At 39.6% G+C, this 21335-nt stretch overlaps 3 protein-coding genes across 8 annotated transcripts in view; 1 reads left to right on the top strand and 2 right to left on the bottom strand.

The window, feature by feature from the left end:
• Nucleotides 1-1070: 1070 nt before the first annotated feature.
• gxylt1a (glucoside xylosyltransferase 1a) lies at nucleotides 1071-11883 on the bottom strand. Of its 2 annotated transcripts, XM_015061274.1 has the most exons (8): nucleotides 11398-11883; nucleotides 10861-10956; nucleotides 9156-9339; nucleotides 8623-8754; nucleotides 8272-8523; nucleotides 7718-7841; nucleotides 7412-7584; nucleotides 1071-2140 (listed from the first exon to the last, which is right to left on the bottom strand). In XM_015061274.1, exons 1-8 carry the CDS (start codon nucleotides 11610-11612, stop codon nucleotides 1946-1948), a joined length of 1371 nt encoding a protein of 456 aa, XP_014916760.1. In that variant the 5' UTR covers nucleotides 11613-11883; the 3' UTR covers nucleotides 1071-1945. The 2 variants fall into 2 exon arrangements, with proteins under 2 accessions (XP_014916760.1, XP_014916761.1); XM_015061275.1 differs by lacking the exon at nucleotides 10861-10956 and having other exon boundaries at nucleotides 11398-11880.
• A 1213-nt stretch (nucleotides 11884-13096) lies between these two features.
• On the bottom strand, nucleotides 13097-17473 carry LOC106965280 (YY1-associated factor 2-like). Of its 3 annotated transcripts, none has more exons than XM_015061276.1 (4): nucleotides 17324-17473; nucleotides 16902-17027; nucleotides 13890-14042; nucleotides 13097-13598 (listed from the first exon to the last, which is right to left on the bottom strand). In XM_015061276.1, the coding sequence occupies exons 1-4, from the start codon at nucleotides 17347-17349 to the stop codon at nucleotides 13355-13357; spliced, it is 549 nt and encodes a 182-aa protein (XP_014916762.1). In that variant the 5' UTR covers nucleotides 17350-17473; the 3' UTR covers nucleotides 13097-13354. The 3 variants fall into 3 exon arrangements, with proteins under 3 accessions (XP_014916762.1, XP_014916763.1, XP_014916764.1); XM_015061277.1 differs by lacking the exons at nucleotides 16902-17027; nucleotides 17324-17473 and adding exons at nucleotides 14186-14289; nucleotides 14551-15059 and having other exon boundaries at nucleotides 13890-14046; XM_015061278.1 differs by lacking the exons at nucleotides 16902-17027; nucleotides 17324-17473 and adding exons at nucleotides 14186-14289; nucleotides 14410-14531 and having other exon boundaries at nucleotides 13890-14046.
• A 1540-nt stretch (nucleotides 17474-19013) lies between these two features.
• Nucleotides 19014-21335, top strand: part of LOC106965282 (periphilin-1-like) — a 21718-nt gene continuing 19396 nt past the window's right edge. For 2 of the 3 annotated variants that reach the window (XM_015061283.1, XM_015061285.1), the window contains exons 1-4: nucleotides 19015-19214; nucleotides 20434-20491; nucleotides 20743-20816; nucleotides 20935-21162. In XM_015061283.1, the coding sequence (XP_014916769.1) occupies nucleotide 20491; nucleotides 20743-20816; nucleotides 20935-21162 (303 nt within the window). In that variant the 5' untranslated portion in view covers nucleotides 19015-19214; nucleotides 20434-20490. Of the gene's footprint in view, nucleotides 19215-20433; nucleotides 20496-20742; nucleotides 20817-20934; nucleotides 21163-21335 lie in introns of all 3 variants that reach the window. The other variant, XM_015061284.1, reaches the window with a different exon arrangement.

Raw genomic sequence — 21335 nt, forward strand, 5'->3', positions numbered from 1 at the left:
CTTTGGTCCAAACTGACATTATATATACATGGATAAGTTTCTGCTGAGTTGTTGGCTGCACATGCCTGATAGACATTTCCTGCTCCACCACATCCCAAGGGTGCTCGTAGATTGAGATCTGGTTAACTTTGGAGGTCACTGTAGTACGGCGAACTCATTATGCTCAAGAAGCAACAATGAGATGATAGGGTGTGTTATCCTGCTGGAAGAAACCATCAGAGGATGTGATCACAAGGGGATGGACCCGATCAGCAACATTTTCTGCCAGATACGACAGTAAGACAGATTACAAGGACGCAAAAGTGCACCAAGGAAATATTCTCCAATCATGAGACCGCCTCTAGTCCAGACGGTGTTCTGCACACCTTAGTCGTAGACGTAGCAAGAAGCCTTTGAGCTACTGGTGTCTTTCTAGGGTACTTACATCTATATAAACAGATGGTCACTGGATATATCTCCAAACTATTTCTCTGGAAACCTGAGATGATTTTGTGGGTGAACTAACACGGTCCATGTATTTTCAGGCAGTTCGTCTTTTCGTTTGAATTGGAAAATGAAAATACAAAAATAGACTAGTTTTTTCCGTTTTCCGTTGGGAAATGAGAAATAAATGAAATAACGAACTGCTTAAAAATACATGCATCGAGCTGTTATCCAATTTCCGATTTTGGTTTAATAAACTAAAAACGAGCCTATTTTTGTTTTTTCATTTCTCACAAAAAAAAAACAAAAAACAAAACGTACTGCCTGAAAATACACAGACCCAACACCAACAATCATCCCACGTTTTAAATAAATACAACACTGTTTCTTCATATCTCGCAGGCTAAACACACTGAGCTGCTGCTGTCTGATTGGCCAGGTTCATGCACCTCATAAAGTGGTGGGTGAATGTATCATCCAGTCAAACACGACTTTACAACAACACAAACAGCTGCTGCTTGTTTTGTTGTAGAGAAGTTTGACAGGAAAACCTTCTTAGTCTTCCAACCTGCAGTTCCCACAGTTTTTGACTTTCCATTTTAACATCAAGCCTATACAGTCTAGATTAAAACAACGGCAACAGAAGCATTAGAAATATATTTTTGCTTTATTCTAGAAAGTCTCCTAAACATTCAATATTTGTTTTCCAGTTTTGAAGCAAACATAATCAAATACATCATTAAATTCCTCATGATGTTTGGTGCTTTGATGACAGAGCACAGTCCCTTTGAAGTTACATCAGTTACACAAACAGATTTTGTTCGGGAAGCAATAAACACAAACAAGACGTGTCCAATAAAATATGCAGTAAATGAACAAGTGCGGAGTGTTTGCAATAATACCCACAAATACTTCAGGTTGACATCGTAGATGTCCAATAAATACTGATCCGATTAATATGAAATGTTTAATCAAGAGAAGCTTTAAGTCTTTAACCAAAACCAAGAAAGGAAATACTTGTCCAGAATTATATTAAGAATCTAAAATACTAAATAAAATACTCTCTTTAGGTCAAAATTTAAGTTTTCTCATGAAACTCAAAGCAAATAAATGTCTTTACTCCTTTTCAAGCTCTCTCTGAATTTAAAAGCAAAAAAAAGAGAAAAAAAAAGTAAAAAAAAAAAATGTGATTGTCATTAAAAACAGAGATTGTTGTCCTTATCAGGATCAAGTCTGTAATCTCTGCCGGGCAAAGTGAAGACAGTGTATTTTCCAGGAAAGTGAGGAAGTATCTGTGTCATTATTGCGTCTTCATCAGACAGATGTGTACCAAAACTATCTATGTGTAAAAAAACAAAAAAACAAAAACAAAAAAAAAAACACAAATAAAATAAAACACATTCTGCTCATTATTTTTCCACTCATATAATCTCAACAATACAATCTCAGCATACACAATGTAAACAAATCACTGTCTGGTCTTAACTACAACATCCAGTAGGTCATCTCCACAGGAGGAACATCAGTCAACAGCATCAGGCACTGGAATGATATTAGCTTGCGATCCAATGTCTTCTGGTTGAAGCAGCCTGACGCTCTCTCTTAACCTTTTGGTAAACAGGTGGCTGGATAGGCCGCAGTAGGAATGCGTAGTTGCCTGCAACGCCGCTTCCAGTGGCTGAAGCAGGGAGCTCTCCATGTCCTCGCCAAAGGAGTACTGGGGTCAGAAGAGACATGGACGGGTTATCATTATGTTGTCAGAAATTTGACAAGGAAGATGTTACTTTATTCTACGGTTCGGTTTCTGGAGGGTCTGGGTCAATTCAACAATTCGTGCTCCAACTGGTACCCACATTTTAACATTTCGTCCCAACCCACTTCCATTTGGCAAACCTTTTACTTGACAACAGCGTGTTTTTACCGATTGCAACAAACATGGTTACCATGGTTACCATTTACTTAACAACTGTGCTTGGTAGATAGATGGGATTATTTATAGAAGGCAATGGGATAGGTAATAAAGTCAGAAAAATATCATTTTCTTCCCATACTTATCAAGACTTAGAAAATAGTGCAATCAAATTCTATGCTTTTAATTACTGGATGAAGAAAGGCAGACTCTTTATCAAACTAGAACAACAATGAGAAACCCCAAATGGAAAGTTTAAATGTTTTTGATTCACAAAGCAACAGTCCGATTCCTTTTCACTTTAGTCCAGGTAAAAAAAACTTCTGATGTTGCCTCTGGATCAAGGTTGACTTAACACAAGGGACACTACATAGCCTATGTACTGAATAGGTCATTTATTGCAGGGGTTGCCACTGTGTACTGTTCCTTCTGTTTGGTGACAGTTACATTCATTTATTGTGAATCTTCCTCCAAACTGTTGAAGGGTCTTTTTTTTTCCAGAATCTTCCCCAGTGCTGCGACAATCCTTGCTTCCTAAGCACCTTTTCCAACCATTCTACTCTTAACACGCCTGGATGCAGCGCTCTATGGAGAACCAGCTTCTTCATCAACATGCTTTTGTCCCGTACCCCTCCTTTTGGAGGGTGTCATTGACTGGCTGGACAACTATCAACTCATCGGTCTACCCTACCTTTGAGTGGGCCACAACAGGGTCATAACGCCACTTCTTTAGAAACCCGCTTCCACCTCTAGCATTAGCCTGAAATCTGTTAGTCTCTCTTAATTGTTGCTCTGTTTCAATCCTCCTTGGTTGATTTGAGTCCATGGGAAGAGGAGAAAAACAGCATCATTAGCCAGTCTACATCCATTACTAGGGGAAACCTAACCTGGCCACTATGAACCCAGGCAATGTTCTTAACCATTAGGTAAATGAGCAGGCTTCCTTAAGAGGTATAGAGATACTGAGATATAGATATGTATATTATAGATAGATAGATAGATAGATAGATAGATAGATAGATAGATAGATAGATAGATAGATAGATAGATAGATAGATAGATAGATAGATAGATATTGTTTTATGTGTTGGCTTATACAAAATAATAATGCATCCACATGGATTAATTTGCATATCTCAACTAACATTGGACGTGGATTATGAATATCTATCACAAGAACAGAAATAGTTAGTAAAGTACGGCAGTATGAGACACAGCAACATCTGCAGCATTTCTAATGTGCTTCCTCCTCGCCGTCTGAGTCCAACAGCAGAGATAAAACTTCCAGATTTCCAGCTAGTCGAGGGAAACCAAGGTTCCTGCCATCTAGTGTGACAAGATAAAGATCCTGGCCTTTCACTTTCACGTTGAGGAGAAGCAATTGTTTATAGCTCCAGTAAATAAAAACGAACAAGTATTTTACAGCGTCTTATTTGACTCCAGTTTGGCGAAGCATCGCATTACTCAAAACTGTTTCTTTATTATTTTTCATAAAGTGCGGCAGGCAATATAGTGCCATTAACGGCCGCCTATCGATTTTTATGTGGATGTGGCTGTTGCGTTGTCCACACAGCCATCATGATGTCTCAAACTAGCATCAGCACTAAAAATTTTACAACTCTTCAGTGAGCGTGGCTCGGTAATGGCAGTGGCCTTTATTGCAAGCTCCTCTGCCGACTGAGAGAGCCTGCCTTGGGAGCAGGGCTGACTAAGGAGCTCTTGGCGAGATGGAAATAGGAGTTCGTCCCAGAACCGTCCGCACGGGGCTTTAGGATGTTGTTCTCAAAGGAACGAGTGGGAACAAAGTGGGAGGGTGCCGAGGGAACTGGAGAAAGAAGGGCGGATAATAAACTTCCGAGACACAACGAGGGAAACAAAGGACGGAAAGCTTTGTGGTTCTCTCTGAACTAATGGGATAATTTTGCAACAAAGAGCAATTTTTACTTGATGAATTAAGCTATTTTTTTTTCCCTCCTTCCACAAAGACCCTAAAATCCGAGGACTCTAATATGAGCACAGCGTGCCTCTCTGCTGCTGGAGAGACTGATGGAGCTGGCCGAGTGCCTCATAATGAAGCCTGCTCGTTTACTTAATGGCTGAGAACATTGCCTGCATTGATAGTGGCCAGGTAAGGCCTGTCCTGGTAATGGATGGAGCCCGCCTAATGACGCTGCTCCTCCCGTCTTCCCATGGATTGCTGCCCGCAGGTTGACCGGTGAGCTCAAATCAACGAAGAGGGATCGAAAAAGAGCAACAATAAAGAGAGACTGAGAGACTTCAGGCCAATTTACTTCCTTACTCGGGATGTGGAATGTGCTGAGCCTTTGAGATCATAGGGTTAAAGCAGGGTGGTCAATACGACGAATGTTTGCTAAGCCAAACAAAATATATATGTTTGAACCGATGAATGTGACACAAGGGTTATGCTGACCATAACTTATATTCTAGGAGAATGAAAATGATGCATATTCTTATGGTCTGCAGATCTTAAATTCAGTTTTTGAATTGTGTAGATTTTGTCTCCTACCTTCTACAAATGGTAAGGATGTCACCATGCCAGTCTTTGTAAGTTTACCCGTTTTTGTTCCAGAGGGAAATTATTTCAATGAATTTCAAAAACACAAACTGTGAGCGCACGAGGGTGGCTTTTCATGCCAAACTTGCATATAAACAAGCTCAAATATCCAACTGTCCATTTGATAACCATCTGATCCAACACGTCACAACCTTAAAGACATGAAGTTGGTCATGAGATCGACAATTAATCAGGAATCTTTTGCTTGATTGCAAAAGCACTTTCACCCTGCTGTTACTAAAACAAGGCTATGCGGGGAATGCGATATCAGTCCTATTCTGGAGACGTTTGTGAGCTTCAACACCGTTTTCATGACGCCTTGCACTGGATGCTCTCGGCTCACAGCTGACAGTGCAAAACGGGGTGGCTGTGGGCGGGAAAAGCTTTTATGGAGAGGCACGAGCCAAAGTGAGGCTCTGTGCTCTGAGGGATATGGATATGATGCAGGTTATGGAACTGATCAAACATTGATGTGGCAGGGGGGCACATAAAAAGTAATCAGATTAAATTGATCAGATTATGATTTGAAGCATCTCCAAGGGAATAAGAATGGGACATTCTGTACACAGCTCATATGGACCTCCTAACTGGAACCTAGGTCTTATTTGGCAAAGCCAAATTAAAATATATTTTATGGAACCATTATGCTGTTGTGGCTGTTTCATTTTTTTTAATGCAATAACAGCCTTAACTCCCACTCGCCCCCAAAAAAACTAAAAAAAAAACCTCAAAACATACCATTAATAAAGTTTGATTTTATCTTTTATTTTTACCTATTCCACTGCTATTCCAGAAGTGCTTGTCCTCCGTTTCGTCCTAGAAATGGAGTTTTGTTTTCAACTCCCATCAAAACAAAAGACATTCGGCGCGTGTGAGGCGGCAGCTCCATCACGTCTCATCTCTCGCAGAAACGGATGACACCATGCGTTTCGCCTCATCTAGCCTCACCTGCTCCTGACCACCACTGCAAGCAAAATATAACAGCTGAGCTCCAACTGCTTTGCCCGCAAAGTTCAGCTCAGCGCACGCCGTACCTTGAGGTCGCTTGTAGCAGACGCTGCCTATGGTGTGAGGTAGTGAGAAGAAAAAAAAAAAAAAAAAACGAGCTATGTCCTCCTTTGCAGAGGGGAGAATGAGCTCATTTTTCCTGTCTTCTTCCATTTCTCACTGCTGTGTATCCCAGCTGGATCCTTCCAGATTATATTGCTGCTGTGACCATCCGAGATCCCGCAACACAAAGCGAAACAGGAAAGATTACAACACACCCCGTGGGACAGCAGCTGTGCTTCCCGGTTAAATTACACCTGTCTATGTTCACACATCACAAAGCTGCCTTCGGCGGCAGAAGGTGTAAAAATAATGTATATTTAACCTTTCGTCTTAAAAGGCGAATCAAACTGTGCAATTGACGTCTGATGTTGTCGCTTGACAGATGCAGCCACTGCTGCGGGTGAATCTGGGAAGATGTGCCTCCCCTTTCTTTGGAGAACTTAAATATAATAAAGGAAATATTTAGCAGAATATTGATTCTGCCCCGGCGGGCGGATGCATCCGTAATAAAAAAGCACAGCCTGAAGGGCGTATTGATAAGAAAATGACTAGCAAAACGGTTTTACAAATAGTTTACACACACACACACACACACACACGATCAGTGGTGGTTCTTGCACGCATTGCGCTCTGAGTGGGACACTGATGCTAGGTCTTCTGCTTCATAAAAACTATTTTTGCTACATAGATAAATGGACGGACAAATCTACTTACTGGGGTTGGAACAGTAAAAATATGACTACACTTAATCACACTGTGGCGTGTGAACCAACATACCATCTCAATTTGTGCTGAAATTAGCACATATCAGTTATCCAACTGCAAGTAAATGCAATGCATAATAATAAGCAAGCTGGGTTGCGCTCCCCCCTCCTTTAGTGCGTTTGAATTACTGCGGTAAAAATGCAGCTTTGAACGTTGCATTTGAGAGTAAACTTTACAGATGATTATTACTAAAAAGGCCCAACATTTAAAATCTAAAGCAGACTGGCTCACCGTGGAGGCCACTGGGACCCGGGCTAGCGAGAAGCAGCAGCTCCAACCAGCTGGCCCTTAGGAGATTTTCTAAAGCTTCAAACGGACCCCAAGAGAGAAAAGCGTTCCCCTCGGTTTTTCATTCCCTTCTCAGAGTTCTCTTTGAGTTTCTTTAACGCAGCAGTGCGACTCTGTTCCCAACCAGAGGGAGAATGAAGGGTGGAGCTGATGCTTGTGATGTCACGCTGCAATGGGTTTATTGGAGCCCAACATCGTTTTTTTTTTCTTTATTGAGTGCGTTTGACAGCCCTCCAGGACATATCAAAAACTGCCACTGCATGCAACTGCTCTCTAAGAAAACAGAGCCGTAGAATTTCAACTCATTTCACCTTATACAGGATTTTTTTTTTTGCTCCATCATGATTTTTATGATTTTATTTATTTATTTATTTTTTTTTACTATAATGGTGTCTTTCTACCTGTTTGATTGCCTCGTAGACAGCTCTGAAAGCAGGCTGCTTGTCGTTGTGATAAACTCCTCTGTTACCATGGAGAATAAAGACACCTTCTTCTTCAGCTTGTTGACAGTTGCTGCCGTAGATACAGTGGTCGGGACGGTAGTTCCACTGGCAGGGAAACACATACAGGTTTTCTGCAGAGGAACAAAATGAAAAAAGAAAAAAAAAGGCATAAACTTGCTTCTTTAATAACAGTCTACTACAAAACAAACAACATAAACTCCAACGTATTGGATACAATAAACATTACAATAAGGTCACACCTACCAGGGTTGTGATGAAATATGATGTTAAGAAGATCCTGGTCCCCCCAGGTGATATTGAGTTTATACTTTTGAAGAAGAGGCATCAGAATTTCCCCCCACTGGAGCATTACAGCTGTCATGTCACTCTAAAGCAACGAAAAAAAAAAAAAAAAACAGCAACCCAAGAATTTATATCAATTTACATCAAGAAACCAACAAATCCGCTTTTCAGGCAAGTCAGTCTTTTTCTCAAGTCATTTTTACATCAAGGAAGTTGTTTTGCAGAAACCTGTGCAAGCTGAAGGGATTTAAAGCAAAAGTACAAGAGTGACCTCAACTGTTTGATCCGAGTACTGCAGCACAACCACTGGAAATGGTATTTTGTTCAAATATTATTTGACACTTTTTCAGTCATTAACTGTTTGAACAAGCACATAACCATATTCAAACTATCTGAGGCCAGAAATTAGCAGCATAAATCAATAGCATAACAGACTGCTGCCAACGCTTCCAATAAATACTTCAATAATATCTATCAATATTTCTACAGACAACGGTAGGTATCGCAGTCTTTACCTTGAAGAATTTTTCCCTGATGCGCGTCATGTTCATGAGCATGACCCCTGAGTTGACGCCTGTCTTGCCGTAGTAAGGGTGACGAGCGAAACGGTTGTACCAGCCAATACGAGGCTCCTCGTGCTCCGGTGCCATGGCAGCCAATTGGCTCGCGTTAAACTGAGAAAGTAGGCCCCAGATGTCTTCCACTGGACGCAGGAAAATAATATCTGTGTCTACATAAAGCAAAGAATCCACCTGCTTCAGTATTAGCTGGGGAAGGAAAAAACAAACAGGAAACAATATTAGAATTTCTAAAACAGTAAAGAATTTCTGATGAATATCTTCTGATTAAAACGTCTTTAGACCTACCGGCAGAAACAGCCTCTGAGAGGCACAAGGCTTGAAGAGCTTTTTCCACTCGATTGCATTCTCCTCGGGAAACGCGATTGGATAGATGGTGAATGTAAACGTTGTCCGGACTGCCACGGGCCACATTTCCAACTTGACGGATGAAAATAGGACACAGAAATCTGTCCGTTACTGTGCTTCGAATGTCTCATTTTAAAGTGTTTTAGAGTTTAAACTTAAAAAGACCTTCATAAAAACCATTGGAGAAGCAAAGAACATCCAGAAATAAGACAACTGAGTTTGAGTTTTGCTGCACACACCAATGCCCGTTCGCAGAGCAATAATCCACTAAACTATCCCACACTATCAGGAAACACAAACGGAGGAATGAAACAATAAAACAACGACAGATGATCGTCTTCTAAGATTTGTTTTCAGTTCAACAATTAAATCTACCAAGACACTGAACATGCGCTCACGTCTCAGGGTCGTAAAGGTTTTTGGGGCAAATCCAGGAGTTTGAAAGTTTCCCCGCTGTACGGTCGCACACTTACAGCATTTCTGAAGGCATCATGCAGATCATCCTCGGCGAAGATGTGGAAGTGCACAGGCTTTCTGCTGAAGAGGACGGCAGACTTCAGCATGGTGAGAGTTTCCTCCAGCCTGGCGCCGCAGGCCACCACGGCCAGGTGACTTCTGTCATTTTTAGGTTCTTTTGTAGCAGAGCTCAACTTCTCACTGACAGCCAAGACAATGATTACATCAGTCATACGTTTAGTCATTTTGCAGCAGAAAAGATTAAGCAGGGCATTTACAGCAACGCAATAACCAAAACCCTCAGCTTAGCTAATGCCACGACCCACCCAGGAGAGGTGAAAGAGTTAATGGGTGCGTTGTAAAAGGTCTCCTTATAAAAAAAAAATAATTTATTTACAAGCAATTTAAGGAAAATGTAGGGTTTTTTCTATATATGTGAAAACTTGAACATGCACAACCTCAAATTTGCATTTAATAATACAAATACTGACTAAATTGAGAGAAACCTAAAGACCTAGAGCGATTAACAGTGCCTTAAAGAAATATTAACACCGTTTTGTCATTCTCACATTTTGTCACATTTCAAACCCACACTTCAATGTACTTTCTTCAGATTTTATTGGACAGATAAACACAAAAAAGTACATCATTGTTTTCAAAAATTTCTACCTTTATAATCTGACACCCCTAAAAAGAATCAAGTCGAACCCATTCCCTTCACAAGTGGCTAGTAAACAGAGTGCACCTGTGTGTAATTCAATCCTATTTAGTTTCCTGAAGGCCTTTGAAGTTTTTTGAGAGAACGTTATTGAACAAAATGCCTCATGAAGAGTGAACACAGGAAAAGGATACTGTAAGTGATAAAGTTGAGGAGAAATCTAAAGCGGGGTTATGAAATAAAGGCCAAAAAGAAAAGCACTTGAGACTGGGGTGGAGAGTCTCCTGTCAGCATTAGAGCGACCCTAAACACACAGCCAAAGCTACAATGCAGTGGTTTGGAAGAAAATGTGTTAGAAAGGTCCCGTCAAAGACCAAACCTAAATCAAACTGAAGATTTGGATGACAAATTCAAAACTGACATTCTGAGATACTCTCTGTCTAATCTGTGTGAGCTTAATTGTTTTTTGCAAAGAGGACTAAGCAAAGGTCTAGAGTACAGACATAACCTGAAGAATTAACAGTAGCAACAGGAGGTTCAAGAAACTAGTGATTCAGGAAGGCTGAACACAAATGTATGCCGCGTTAACAACCAGCTTTTCATGTCTCATTTTATGCACTACATTGCTCATTACGTAGGAGACATTGAAGTTTCTGTCGGTGACATGACAACATGTGGAAACATTCAACGATTAATAATACACTAGGCACTGTACCGATCCCTTCAGAAATGAGTAACAGAGAAAATCAAGCCCACGATTTATCTCTGAAATAGGGAGGGGGTAGGCTGTGACTAACCAAATTATGATGAATCTCATTGTAATGGATGTTAGCTCATATAATAACCATGCACGGATAAGATTTTGCTGTGTTGAAGAATATTTAACAATCATTGACTAGCAATGTGATTCATGGAACCAAACCCACAAGTACACAGTATTGTGACAGTCGGTAATTCAAGAATCATCACAGGGAACAGTATGAAAGCTGGACATGGCTGGGTGACTTTCTTCATTCTAAAATTGATCACTAATAATCTTAGATGTTCACAAAATCAAATCATACCCAAGAGGTGATTCCAATAAGCAGTTCACTCCACAAACATCATCAGCAGGTGGTCTCCAATATGGATTCCAGTAAGAGACTGACAGTGATTTACACCTGACAGAATAAAAACATGGGTCTTTTTTTGATCTTTAGTTAGTAATCAACTTCTTGAACATAGCTTTTAGAGATCAGATCGTTGGTGAAAATATCTTCTAAAGTTCATTAACAGATGGTTGTCCGCTAAATCCAGCATTAAGCTGACGTTGATGAGGTAGTTAGAAGTCACATTAAGCCTGTCAATTACAATGTTAGCACTAGTGCTAATTTAATATAAAACATGCATAACCACGAACTTTCCGAGTATATACGCAAACTGGCAACGAATATATAACTGAAAATGTACCTGTACGACTTGTAAACTTTAAGCATTATCTTATTAGTTAATGAGCTAAGTCAGTAACTAAACACTAGGAGGATTAACTAACATCTAAAGCTCACTGTTACGAATGACGTTAATTGTCACACACAAAAAAGATACGGCTTGCTAAAAGGTACCTATTCTGTCCCCACTCTCGGTCCCGGAGGCCTAATAGTCCTGGTCTTTTCCTGAGAGCGTGCCCGGCGTCATGACTGCTCCTGCCGGATATCCTGCCTCCTCCAGACCGCTCGTCCCTGTCCTCCAAGGTGGAGGCAAGCTGACTGTACACATACAGTAAGGAGAAGAATGTAAATACCGTGCACAGGAGATAAGCGTGTAGATAGCATCGCATTTTGCGCTTCAGTTATGTGCAAATAAAAAACATTTTTTCTGATCCTAGCTAGGTACCATGTGTGGTACTAGCGGCTATAGCAGTCAAGTCATAGCTAGTAGAAGTGAGCGGTAGTTGGTGTTTACAGTTTTCCGCTCCGCCCACCTCTGTCACACGTGTTCCTGCCTGTTAACAAGGACCGTCTGCCAAGTGCCAACGCCAACCTTTGTACACACAGACCTCCATAAGATGTGTACTATACACAAGGTTAGCCAACGTTTACTGACGAATATCAGAATCGGGACCAACCTTTCTGCTAACATTACATTTTGACTTCCGTTTCACGTGAGGTTTCCGCACAGATGTTATAAAAACTTAATGCAGATCTGTAACTTTTGTTTTTACTCCTTTTCCCACTTCCTCACAGTCCTAAACCTCAGGCTTAGAGGTTTCTAGTTTCTGCCTGAATATTGTTTAGGGACCAGTGCTTAGGGAGACAGTTTTTTTTTCTTCCCGTTATCAGGTCAGAACAAATGGAGACCTTCTTCTACAGTTTAATATAGACTCCAGGTGAAGGTTGCATGACTTTCCTAGAACTGACATCAGTATACCAACATTCATAAAACAGCTGGAAGATTGGCAACTGACCTACATAGTCTGGAAATGTGACCAAAGCCACAGTTTGATGACTGGGATCTTGAGAACACCATTAAAAAAAAAATCTGAAAAGATGTCGAGCAACCATTTAGCCTTTAACTTTATTTTTATTACCTTAGGACACTTCTGACATCTCTGATATAAACAAAGTAATGTAACAGTTCTTACCCATGTTCTGAATATGCCACTGTAAGGCAAAAGTTAAAGCACTGAACCCAGCTAAATGCCACACTTTGTGAATCTTCCCAAAACCTTCGATTGGACATTACTTTACATCAAGTAGACAGGGCTTATGCATCATAAAACTTCAGCAGAATTTTTAACTGTGAAGTACAGGTGTTAAGAAATGTAATGTAAACTGCAAAGCTTGAAGATGACTGCTGAACAAGGAGATATGCAAGTACCAAACAGACACATCACAGGTAATTAGAAATCTTCCATTTAAAAAAAACAGAAACATTAATATATCTACAATTCATTTTATTCAATATAAACCATTCTATAGATTAAATCAGACTTGTCTCTACAAACTGAGGGCAAAGCTTGCTTAGTAAAATTGTATTTAGATGTTAAATGGTAAAACTGTTATTGCATTCAATGGCATAAAATGTGTGCCGAAAAGGCAGGTAACCAACAGTGTTATAACACCAACATGAAAATAATGCAAAAAAAAAAAAAATGTTACTAACACAGGATTGGCAACAAGTGCAAATTATGTTGAGAACAAAAACTTATTCTGAGATGATTTCTTCACATTTCCACCATGACCTAATTATTGTGTGCAGCGACCAACATCAGTCTGTGATGCTGAGGCAACACTGTTGAAGCACCAAGAAACGCGACATGGCTACACGCAGACGCCCGAGTTTTAATGCTACTGCTCCATTTTCAGTTAATCATGATAGCTGCAGGAGAGCCTGGAACCGATCACACAGGGTAAAACATGGGGAAGGCAGAGAAATGTACAACCTGAATGCTATCATACTGACATTTAAGGTTTTATATGAAGAAAAATGTGCATGTTGAAGTTTATTCTCTGACCCGAGACTGTGGAGAGTGCACATCAGTGTGTTATGCCGACTGGGAGCGTGGGGGGCAGGGGGGGGCTAGTGAGTCTCTCCGTTAATCGACGAAGTCTCCCCGCGGGGCGAGGAGCACCTGGAGACTCCTCGCTCGGTGTTGTCGGAGCTTGAGCCACTTTGGCTGTGCTGGTCTGCTGAGGCGGCGCTCACTGAGGAAGACGTGGATTTAACTTTCTCCTTAAAGTCTGTGATAATTACAGTCAAGTCTCCGACCGTGACCTCCAGATGCTGGGCGCTGCTCCTGTCTACGTTCTTTAACCTGGGCCTGCTGAGGGAGCAAAACAAACAGGTCAGCCAGTGAGAACTGCTTAGAGCAGCGTTTCCCCAACTCTGGTCCTAAAGAAACGCTACCCTGCATGTTTTAGGCATTTATTTGCTTCAGTCCAGCTGATTTCAATCGATGACTGATTAACAGGAGTTTGGTGAACTGCAATCAGTTGAATTAGGCACGTTAAAACAGGGAAACCTCTAAAACATGTAGGACAGTGAGCCTTGAGGACCAGGGTTGTGAAACACTGGCTTAGAGAGGACACCAAATATTTCACATTTTAATAATTACCTCATCCTTTTCTGGTTTTTCTTTTTCAGTGTTGTATCTTTGTCACTTCTGTCCTTCTCGGATTTTTCTTTCTTCTCCTTTTTGGGATGCGTCGGAGATGCAAACTGTTGATTTACTTGCTGTGCAACAAGCTGAGCAACGGGTCGTGGCTTTCTGAAAAGGACAGGGGGAAAATTTTTTAAAAATCTCCTTCCATTTAGTTATACAGTTGTGTCCAAAATGCCTCATTTCCTGTTTTAGAATGACATGTCCTGGCTGAAGAGTTGGCATGAATGATTTGAATGGGATCCAGAATAGACAGTGAGGAAGAATCTGCAATTTAGCTGCAGCAAGTCTGCACCCAAGAGATCGTTCTGATGTAGGAAAAGAGCCTGACTCTGCCACTTCACTAATCATTAACCTTTAGAAACAAATATAAAAGAAAATAAAAATACACATCTGCTGAAATATACCTTCTCAATTTTACAAGGACTTCCAGCATTGTCACAAATTATACATGTATACACAGCAAATCCTTTACTAGTAGGTGTAGAAGACCATTAGGAAACCAGCAGTCATGACATGCTTGCTTGCTGATTTAGTGTTAACAGAAACAATCAGATCCTTTAGAAAATTAAATCTCCACAGTATATCCTGTGGAAAACATACATTAAACAGTTACCTCTGAAGTGATGGCAGCAAATGTTGCTGGTTATAGTGAACTCCTCTCCGGAAATCAGTATCCTGCAACTGGTTCAACAAACCTTAATCAACTGTGTGCAGGCAGGCTCTTCAAATTCCAGCTAATGACCTCATTATCTGACTCAGGTGTGTTGAAGCAGAGGTACATCAAAAAGTCGGAGGACAGTTTGTCAGGCAACCTCCAATTCACGCCACAAAACACGGCATGAGGTTGTTTCTTATGGTACTGTATTAGGCCTCGTCATTAAATGGATTAATTTGAATAAATTGAAATACTTTAAGGGGTCATGCTGCGTTGTGCTGAGGAGGAAACGCCCTTGAAACACACTATTAAGCAGACGACATTTTGGCTCCAGACCAACAAGATTAATGTTCTGGAGAGGCCAGCCTAATCCGCAGACCTTAATCAAGTAGTAAACTTGTCAAGGGAAATTAAACATGTTTTGGAGGGGAAAACCGCAAAATGCAGAGGAACTGCAGAAACACAGATGTGTAGTTCTTAGAAGCTGTGCTTTAATGATCAATATAACTTTATAAATCATGAAGTGTTTTTTTTTTTTTTTTTTTTTTTTCAATTTATGCCATAAATGTTTGATTTGGTAAACAAAACAAACAAAAAAGAAAACATTCCTCTCGCCTTCTGTTGAGTGGTAAATTAAGTTGTTTTCCCTGATGTTTTATTTACATTCACAGCTGAATTTTTTTCCAATGCTTTCACGTGTATGGAACTAAAATCTATGCATCCTGACCTCACTTATATTTCTCTAAAAACAACTCTTATGCACGTTACTGGAACTGTAGCTACAGGGAGCAGGTTGTTTACGCGCTACATTCACTGTGGCCACAGAGGGTAAAGAAGGGGTCTCAAACTCCAGTCCTCGAGGGCCACTGTCCTGTAACTTTTAGATGTGCCTCTGATGCGCCACACCTGAATAGAATAATTAGGTCAGTAGCAAGGCTCTGGAGAACTGATCTACACAAGGAGGAGGTAATTAAGCCATTTCATTCCAGTGTTTTGTACCTGTGCCACATCTAAAAACTGCAGGACAGCAGCCCTTGAGGACTGGAGTTTGAGACCCCTGGAGTAAAGGGTTTGTTCCAACAAATGCTAATTTCTTGCTAAATTTACAATAAATGAAAGAAAACTGGTAGGCCAACAGAAATTACTGTCAAGAGGAACAGAAACATTACTGATCAGGTCAATGTAGCTCAAAGCAAACAGAGCTTGCATGTTGTGTCACTAGCTTGCTAAAACAATTCCTTTAAAGAAGGGTAGCTTACGTTTTTATCCCACCTTTTTGCAGAGAATCAAATATAATGTCAATTCTTATGTGGAGGTGGTGATGAGAAAACGGTAAAAGCTCTTGTTGTGACAATAACAAACGTCATCATCCGTTACCCAAGCAGAGCGCAGTGGGAGTGCAGGTGTTCAAGAGATGTCAAGTTGAACATATTCAAAGAGTAAGCGGCTGTGATTCAACAATCAAAGCAGACCATCTGTCAAGGGAGGGGAGGGGGGAATTAAGTGAAGCAGTGCTAAAAAGCAATGTTTCTGAGTTGACCCTCTTGTCTTTAAGCCAACAGTAGAGGTCTAAAGGAAAGTTTTGCATTAAAATAGACACTGTTGCATTTGTTTTTTGAACCTTTAAGGATGATATTAACCCATTTAGAATGACTACTTTTTCCTCAATAACAAGAAAGAACCAGCTGTTTGGAAATGTTTCCAGACATGATCATCATAAACAGTCATGGCACAGAAACTAAGGGAACAACCATCACTTTTAATAGAGTTGAGACTGCTTTAATGCTACGCTCGCCAAGCTACATGAGCATATTTAGCGGGCCAGCTGGCTGCCCGGACTGGTAGCCTGACTTATCAACAAATTACTATCAACTTAATACACACTCAGTGCTACTCTGAGAAGAATAAAATAATATTTGGGACAACGGCTGATATGGGCATGTTTTCTTGAAAACCCTTACTAGATTTAAAAAGAGGTTGTGCATGTCCTAATACACCTGAAAACAAGTGTGATTAACTGTAAGTGTACATAAGATATTACTAATCAAAAACCAAAAGTGCTCACAGCTCTGGGATTACAAACACTGTTTTTAATTCAGATAAATCATCCATGTCCACACAATAAAAGCTAAACTGGATTAGGGTATGTATATGATCATGAAAAAGCAATCTTCTAGCAAAAGATAAAACAATCCAACCCTTAATAGCTACGCTAAGATATACAACCAAGGTATGCTTCACTATGTAATTTAAATCCCTCACGCATCTTTACTCACTGCCACGTGAAGTGTTAAAGTTGCTGCACTCACCGGGTCGACGTCCCCTTCCTGACATCACACATCAAGCACTTGAACGCCTCGGCGCTGTTCTTAAACGTGCACACGCTGCAGTCCCAGTACCCATCGTCGGTGAACGGCTTGGACTGCCGCTTCGGCCTTCAGACACAAACAAAAACACACACACACGGGCAGCGGAAATTTTAACAATGACAGCTGTGCTTTTTAAACACTAACCGCTATGTGAAAAATAAACAGTATTTAATTGTTTGGGAAACCATTTCCTGGCCTGAACCGGTCAGGGAGGCACGGAAAGCAGCCACACATTCACACACAAGCAGCAGCCTGCCGCCATGAACACTTTCAGTACCACACAGCTCCATCCATTCACCGTGCTCTCTGTTCACTAAAAGCCCGTTAAAGTCGTTATTGAAACATACCAGCGAAGCTTTTACCTTGTGGGACTCTTCTTGTCTCCCATTCTACAAAACTAGGACCTTGAGGAGTTAGAAATGATCAACGGTACAGGTGCGGGGAAAAAAACACGCATTAACAGCTTTTCAGCTGTCGCGGAAACTCCAGTCTGGTGGGCTGGTCACGTGATCCTTGTTCAGCCAATCACATGTGATGTAATCACAACAGCAATAAATGTGACAACACTGATGAAAGGCTTTTGTAATATTAACAGCGCTGTAAACAGAGCAGACGAGACTTCAATTGTGAGGAGACTTGCCCTTGCTGTGACAGAACACCAATCAAAACATCAATATAACTTTCTTTGTATAGAGGGCTAAATGTGCCACAGTTCAGAAATGGATTTATGGTTTATAACATATTCATATAAAAATTAAAATACACTTGTTGATAAATGTAAAATGTCAGTTAAATTAATTTGAATATTATCATACATAATAATATCTGAATAAGTGGACCGATTCGTCCATAAAGACTTCCTGCTTGCTTTTCATTTACATAAAAAGTCTGTATCTGTTTTGTGTATTTGCTCTGTTGTCTCAAACCCCCAATTGATCTTGGCAGATGGCAGTTGGTACTTCCAGGTTCTGCTGGAGGTTTCTTCCTGTTAAAGGGGAGTTTTTACTCTCCACTGCCACAACATGCATGCTCAGTATGAGGGATTGCTGTAAAGTCAACACGAAGCAAGCGACTAGCTGCACATTTGTCCAGGAGGTCTTGATGTGATCTGCTGGGTTTCCTTAGAAAGAAGCCTTTTGAACTAATTTGAATAAATTACTTATGAATAGAGGATGTGTGAATTGTTACTATATAAATAAGTTGAATTTAATAATTTTTCAAGGGTTAAATACATTGTACAATAAAGTACATAATTAAATCAATGTTTAAACATTGAATCGTTTATTTTAAAAAAATATTTTCTGATTTCCTGTACTTGATCAAAACTGATTTTGTCTATGACAATTATTACAGAAGAAATATTTACTTATTACTTACTTATTGTATGTTATGTAATTTATATTTATATAACCACATTTATGTACTTGCTTATGCATGAAATGCATCAAATTGCAAAATAAATACTGCAACCCATATAAACATGTAACATATGTATGCTATATTTATATGGTTTACCATATGGTTAAATAATAAATGTATTATTTTACCATATGGGTTTCAAATTCAGTTTTATAACATGAGGAGATACTGACATGTAGGAAGCAATTCACAAATTACTCCGTAATATAAGTTAATTATATTAATAGAAATAAAAGGAAACTTTTAACTGTAATACAATAAAAAATTAAAATACAAGTAAATGATTAGGTAAATAAATATATAAACTAAAACTGGGAATTACATTGCTTTTAAACAGGTGGAAAAAAACTACCTTCAAATTAAATGAACTAAAACTAAAAAAAAGTCTTTGAGAGGAATACTTCAGCTAATATTGAAGTATATATTTTATACTTACATATTACTTTTATATACTTATAGGTATACAAGGATTTATTTTGCGTGCGTCAAGATAATTCTTGATGCATTCTTTATGCACGCAAAAACTATTCGCAGTAATTCACTTTACCTTTTTCCTCCAAAACAATGCCATATCGTGACGTTGTCCAGTGAAACATGAGTCACATAGACCCCTAGAGGGCGCTCACCTTTTTCCAAAACACGTTTTCTTCGCCGAAGAAGAAAACAAGAAAAATAATGGTGTTGCTTCTGCAGTGTTCCTAATGTACTTTCTGTTGTAAACAGAGAGGGAAAAATCAGCAAAAAGCAACACGAATTTTACATGCAAACACAGATCGACAGAAAGACAATGTAAGGCAGACGTCTCCGGAAGGGGCGAACTGAGTTCATTATTCGGTGAGTTTCACATGACTTCCGTATGTGGTGCTGCTGCTGTAGCGGGATGTTTTTGCTAATGATGCTAAAACACGCTCGTCAGGTATTCATCAGAGAGTGTCTCGCTTGTTGCGTTGAGGTTTTAAACCTCAAACTATTTACAAATAAAACAGAACACTGACATGTATAATTTTATAATGGAGCTTAACGTCATAGTAGTTAGTGAAGCATTTGGACCAGTTTTTTTCTTTGGGAATAATTGTGTATCAAACATGTAATCAAAGTTAAATTTTTACATTTATACTTTTAACACTCCTGCAGAGATTTGGTTAAATGTCAAGCAACTGCATGCTTTTGGTAGCTATCAATGGCCTCCTCTCACAGTTCTGGATTGATACTTTATCACACTTTTAATCATAATTGCAAGACTTCATTTAAATTAGCTCGTCTATTAGCATGTGTTTAGCTTTTAAGTGTAGTCCAGGCCTACAAAAGAGTTAAAGTCGAGGTTTTAGCTAGTGCCATTCGTTGCGAGTCAAGTTAGCCTGTGTCATCTGCTGTAAAATCAGTTTTGATGCACATTTGATATTTGGTTCCTGTTAGAACAACCAGTTGTATCCAAATTTCAACCATCTAGCATGATGCTACCACACTTAAAAGCTGTGGTTAAAAAGCACCGCCTTGTTCTCCATACATACTTCACATCATTGTAACCTAATAATCTTTTTCACATCTCTACATAAAACATTTCTTCAGAGCATTTTGACTCTCCACTTGGCAGCTGAAATTACAATCACGCTGCTGTTACAACAAGCCAGTTGTTTCAGTTAATGGCAGACATGAACATTTGTAGTTCTTGGACTGTCCCTGAACACCCTAACCCTACGGTCTTTCATCCGTTGTGACATTTTGCATCTTGGTACAGAGTTGGGGAAATTTGAAGACTCAACTAAAAACTTTGTATTTAAATACAGTTCAATCTCAAGATGTTTAGAAATTGATCCAAAAGACTTTCCCCAAATTACATAAATCTATAAGTCTTTTCACTGAGTTCCTTGGATTGTGTAGCTACTGGGATAAATCTGAACTATTTTGCTGAAGGAAATCAACAATTAACAAGCCATCGTGTCCTGCTGTGTTGAACTGAGCTGAGACACTTGTGTGAGATTGCATGTTCCACACTGTGATAACTTGGCTTTTTTAAAAAAAATAATTTTATCTTTATGTATTTACTTGATAGGTTCATTTTTCTCAACTGAGGCATAGTCAGCAGACGGAGCAGAGAACCTAACCTGAAAGTAAGTGTAATGAACAGCATTTTACTTGCTTTCGCATCCAAATCTCATAGAGGTCATCTTCAAAACATGAACACCTTCCAGAAAATATCCAGCAACTTGGGAGACAGAAGGAGGTTGTAATTTCTTTAAACAAGACAAACTGAATACAAATTTCTTCCTCATAAGCACTGTTAAAATTTATCTTTGGATTCCAACCTTTAAACAAGTACTACAGGCGTACATCTTATGTTTTCTGTCATTGTTTTTTGTAGTGGCTTATCAGCATGGTCGAAAATCTATCAGAGAGGCATATGAAGAGCGCTTTGCCCCAACGGATGCGAGAGAGGTATGCCAAATGGTTGCTTTGCGATGTCTGTTGGCATGCAGCGTTGTGGTTGTTACTGGCGTTATAGCTGCATTATTCTAAAGTCATTTCAATAAAATGTCAAAACTGGTCCTTTCAGGTAATAGTTCATCGAGTTGTCAATATTATTGACAAGAGGAACCCTATACCACGCCCGGGGTTGGAATTTGACAGAGGATATGAGGACCAGCGGTACTTAGGCCCTCGCAGCTACCAGAGTGGAAGAGGATATCACAGCGAAGACGGTTATCAACCTGACGACAGTCAGTACTATGACGAAAACCCAAACTATGGCAGCTATCGAAGAAATTCTTCACCACATCGAAATGTAAGTCAACTGAAAGGACATGACCATGGTTGGAAAGGAGTGTTCTGATTTTTTTTTTTTTTTTTTTTTTTTTTTGGAATATAAAAAAACAAAAAACAAACTATAGAATCAAATTTTTTTTTTTTTTTTTTTGTAATATAAAAAAACAAAAAACAAACTATAGAATCAAATTT

This window comes from Poecilia latipinna, unplaced genomic scaffold (assembly GCF_001443285.1).
Source record: "Poecilia latipinna isolate Pla-1442-1.1 unplaced genomic scaffold, P_latipinna-1.0 Scaffold1796, whole genome shotgun sequence".
Classification (NCBI taxonomy): domain Eukaryota; kingdom Metazoa; phylum Chordata; class Actinopteri; order Cyprinodontiformes; family Poeciliidae; genus Poecilia; species Poecilia latipinna.

Excerpts from the sequence above, each read along its gene's own strand:
- gxylt1a (XM_015061274.1), bottom strand. The coding sequence starts at position 11,612 with ATGCGATGCTATCTACACGCTTATCTCCTGTGCACGGTATTTACATTC. Across the intron at positions 7,842-8,271 it reads TCAGGGAAAAATTCTTCAAG|AGTGACATGACAGCTGTAAT; the intron begins GTAAAGACTGCG and ends TCGTTGCTTTAG. Across the intron at positions 7,585-7,717 it reads CATATTTCATCACAACCCTG|AAAACCTGTATGTGTTTCCC; the intron begins GTAGGTGTGACC and ends GTTCCTCTGCAG.
- LOC106965280 (XM_015061276.1), bottom strand. The coding sequence starts at position 17,349 with ATGGGAGACAAGAAGAGTCCCACAAG. Across the intron at positions 17,028-17,323 it reads GACAAGAAGAGTCCCACAAG|GCCGAAGCGGCAGTCCAAGC; the intron begins GTAAAAGCTTCG and ends TTGTGTCTGAAG. Across the intron at positions 14,043-16,901 it reads AGGAAGGGGACGTCGACCCG|AAAGCCACGACCCGTTGCTC; the intron begins GTGAGTGCAGCA and ends TGTCCTTTTCAG.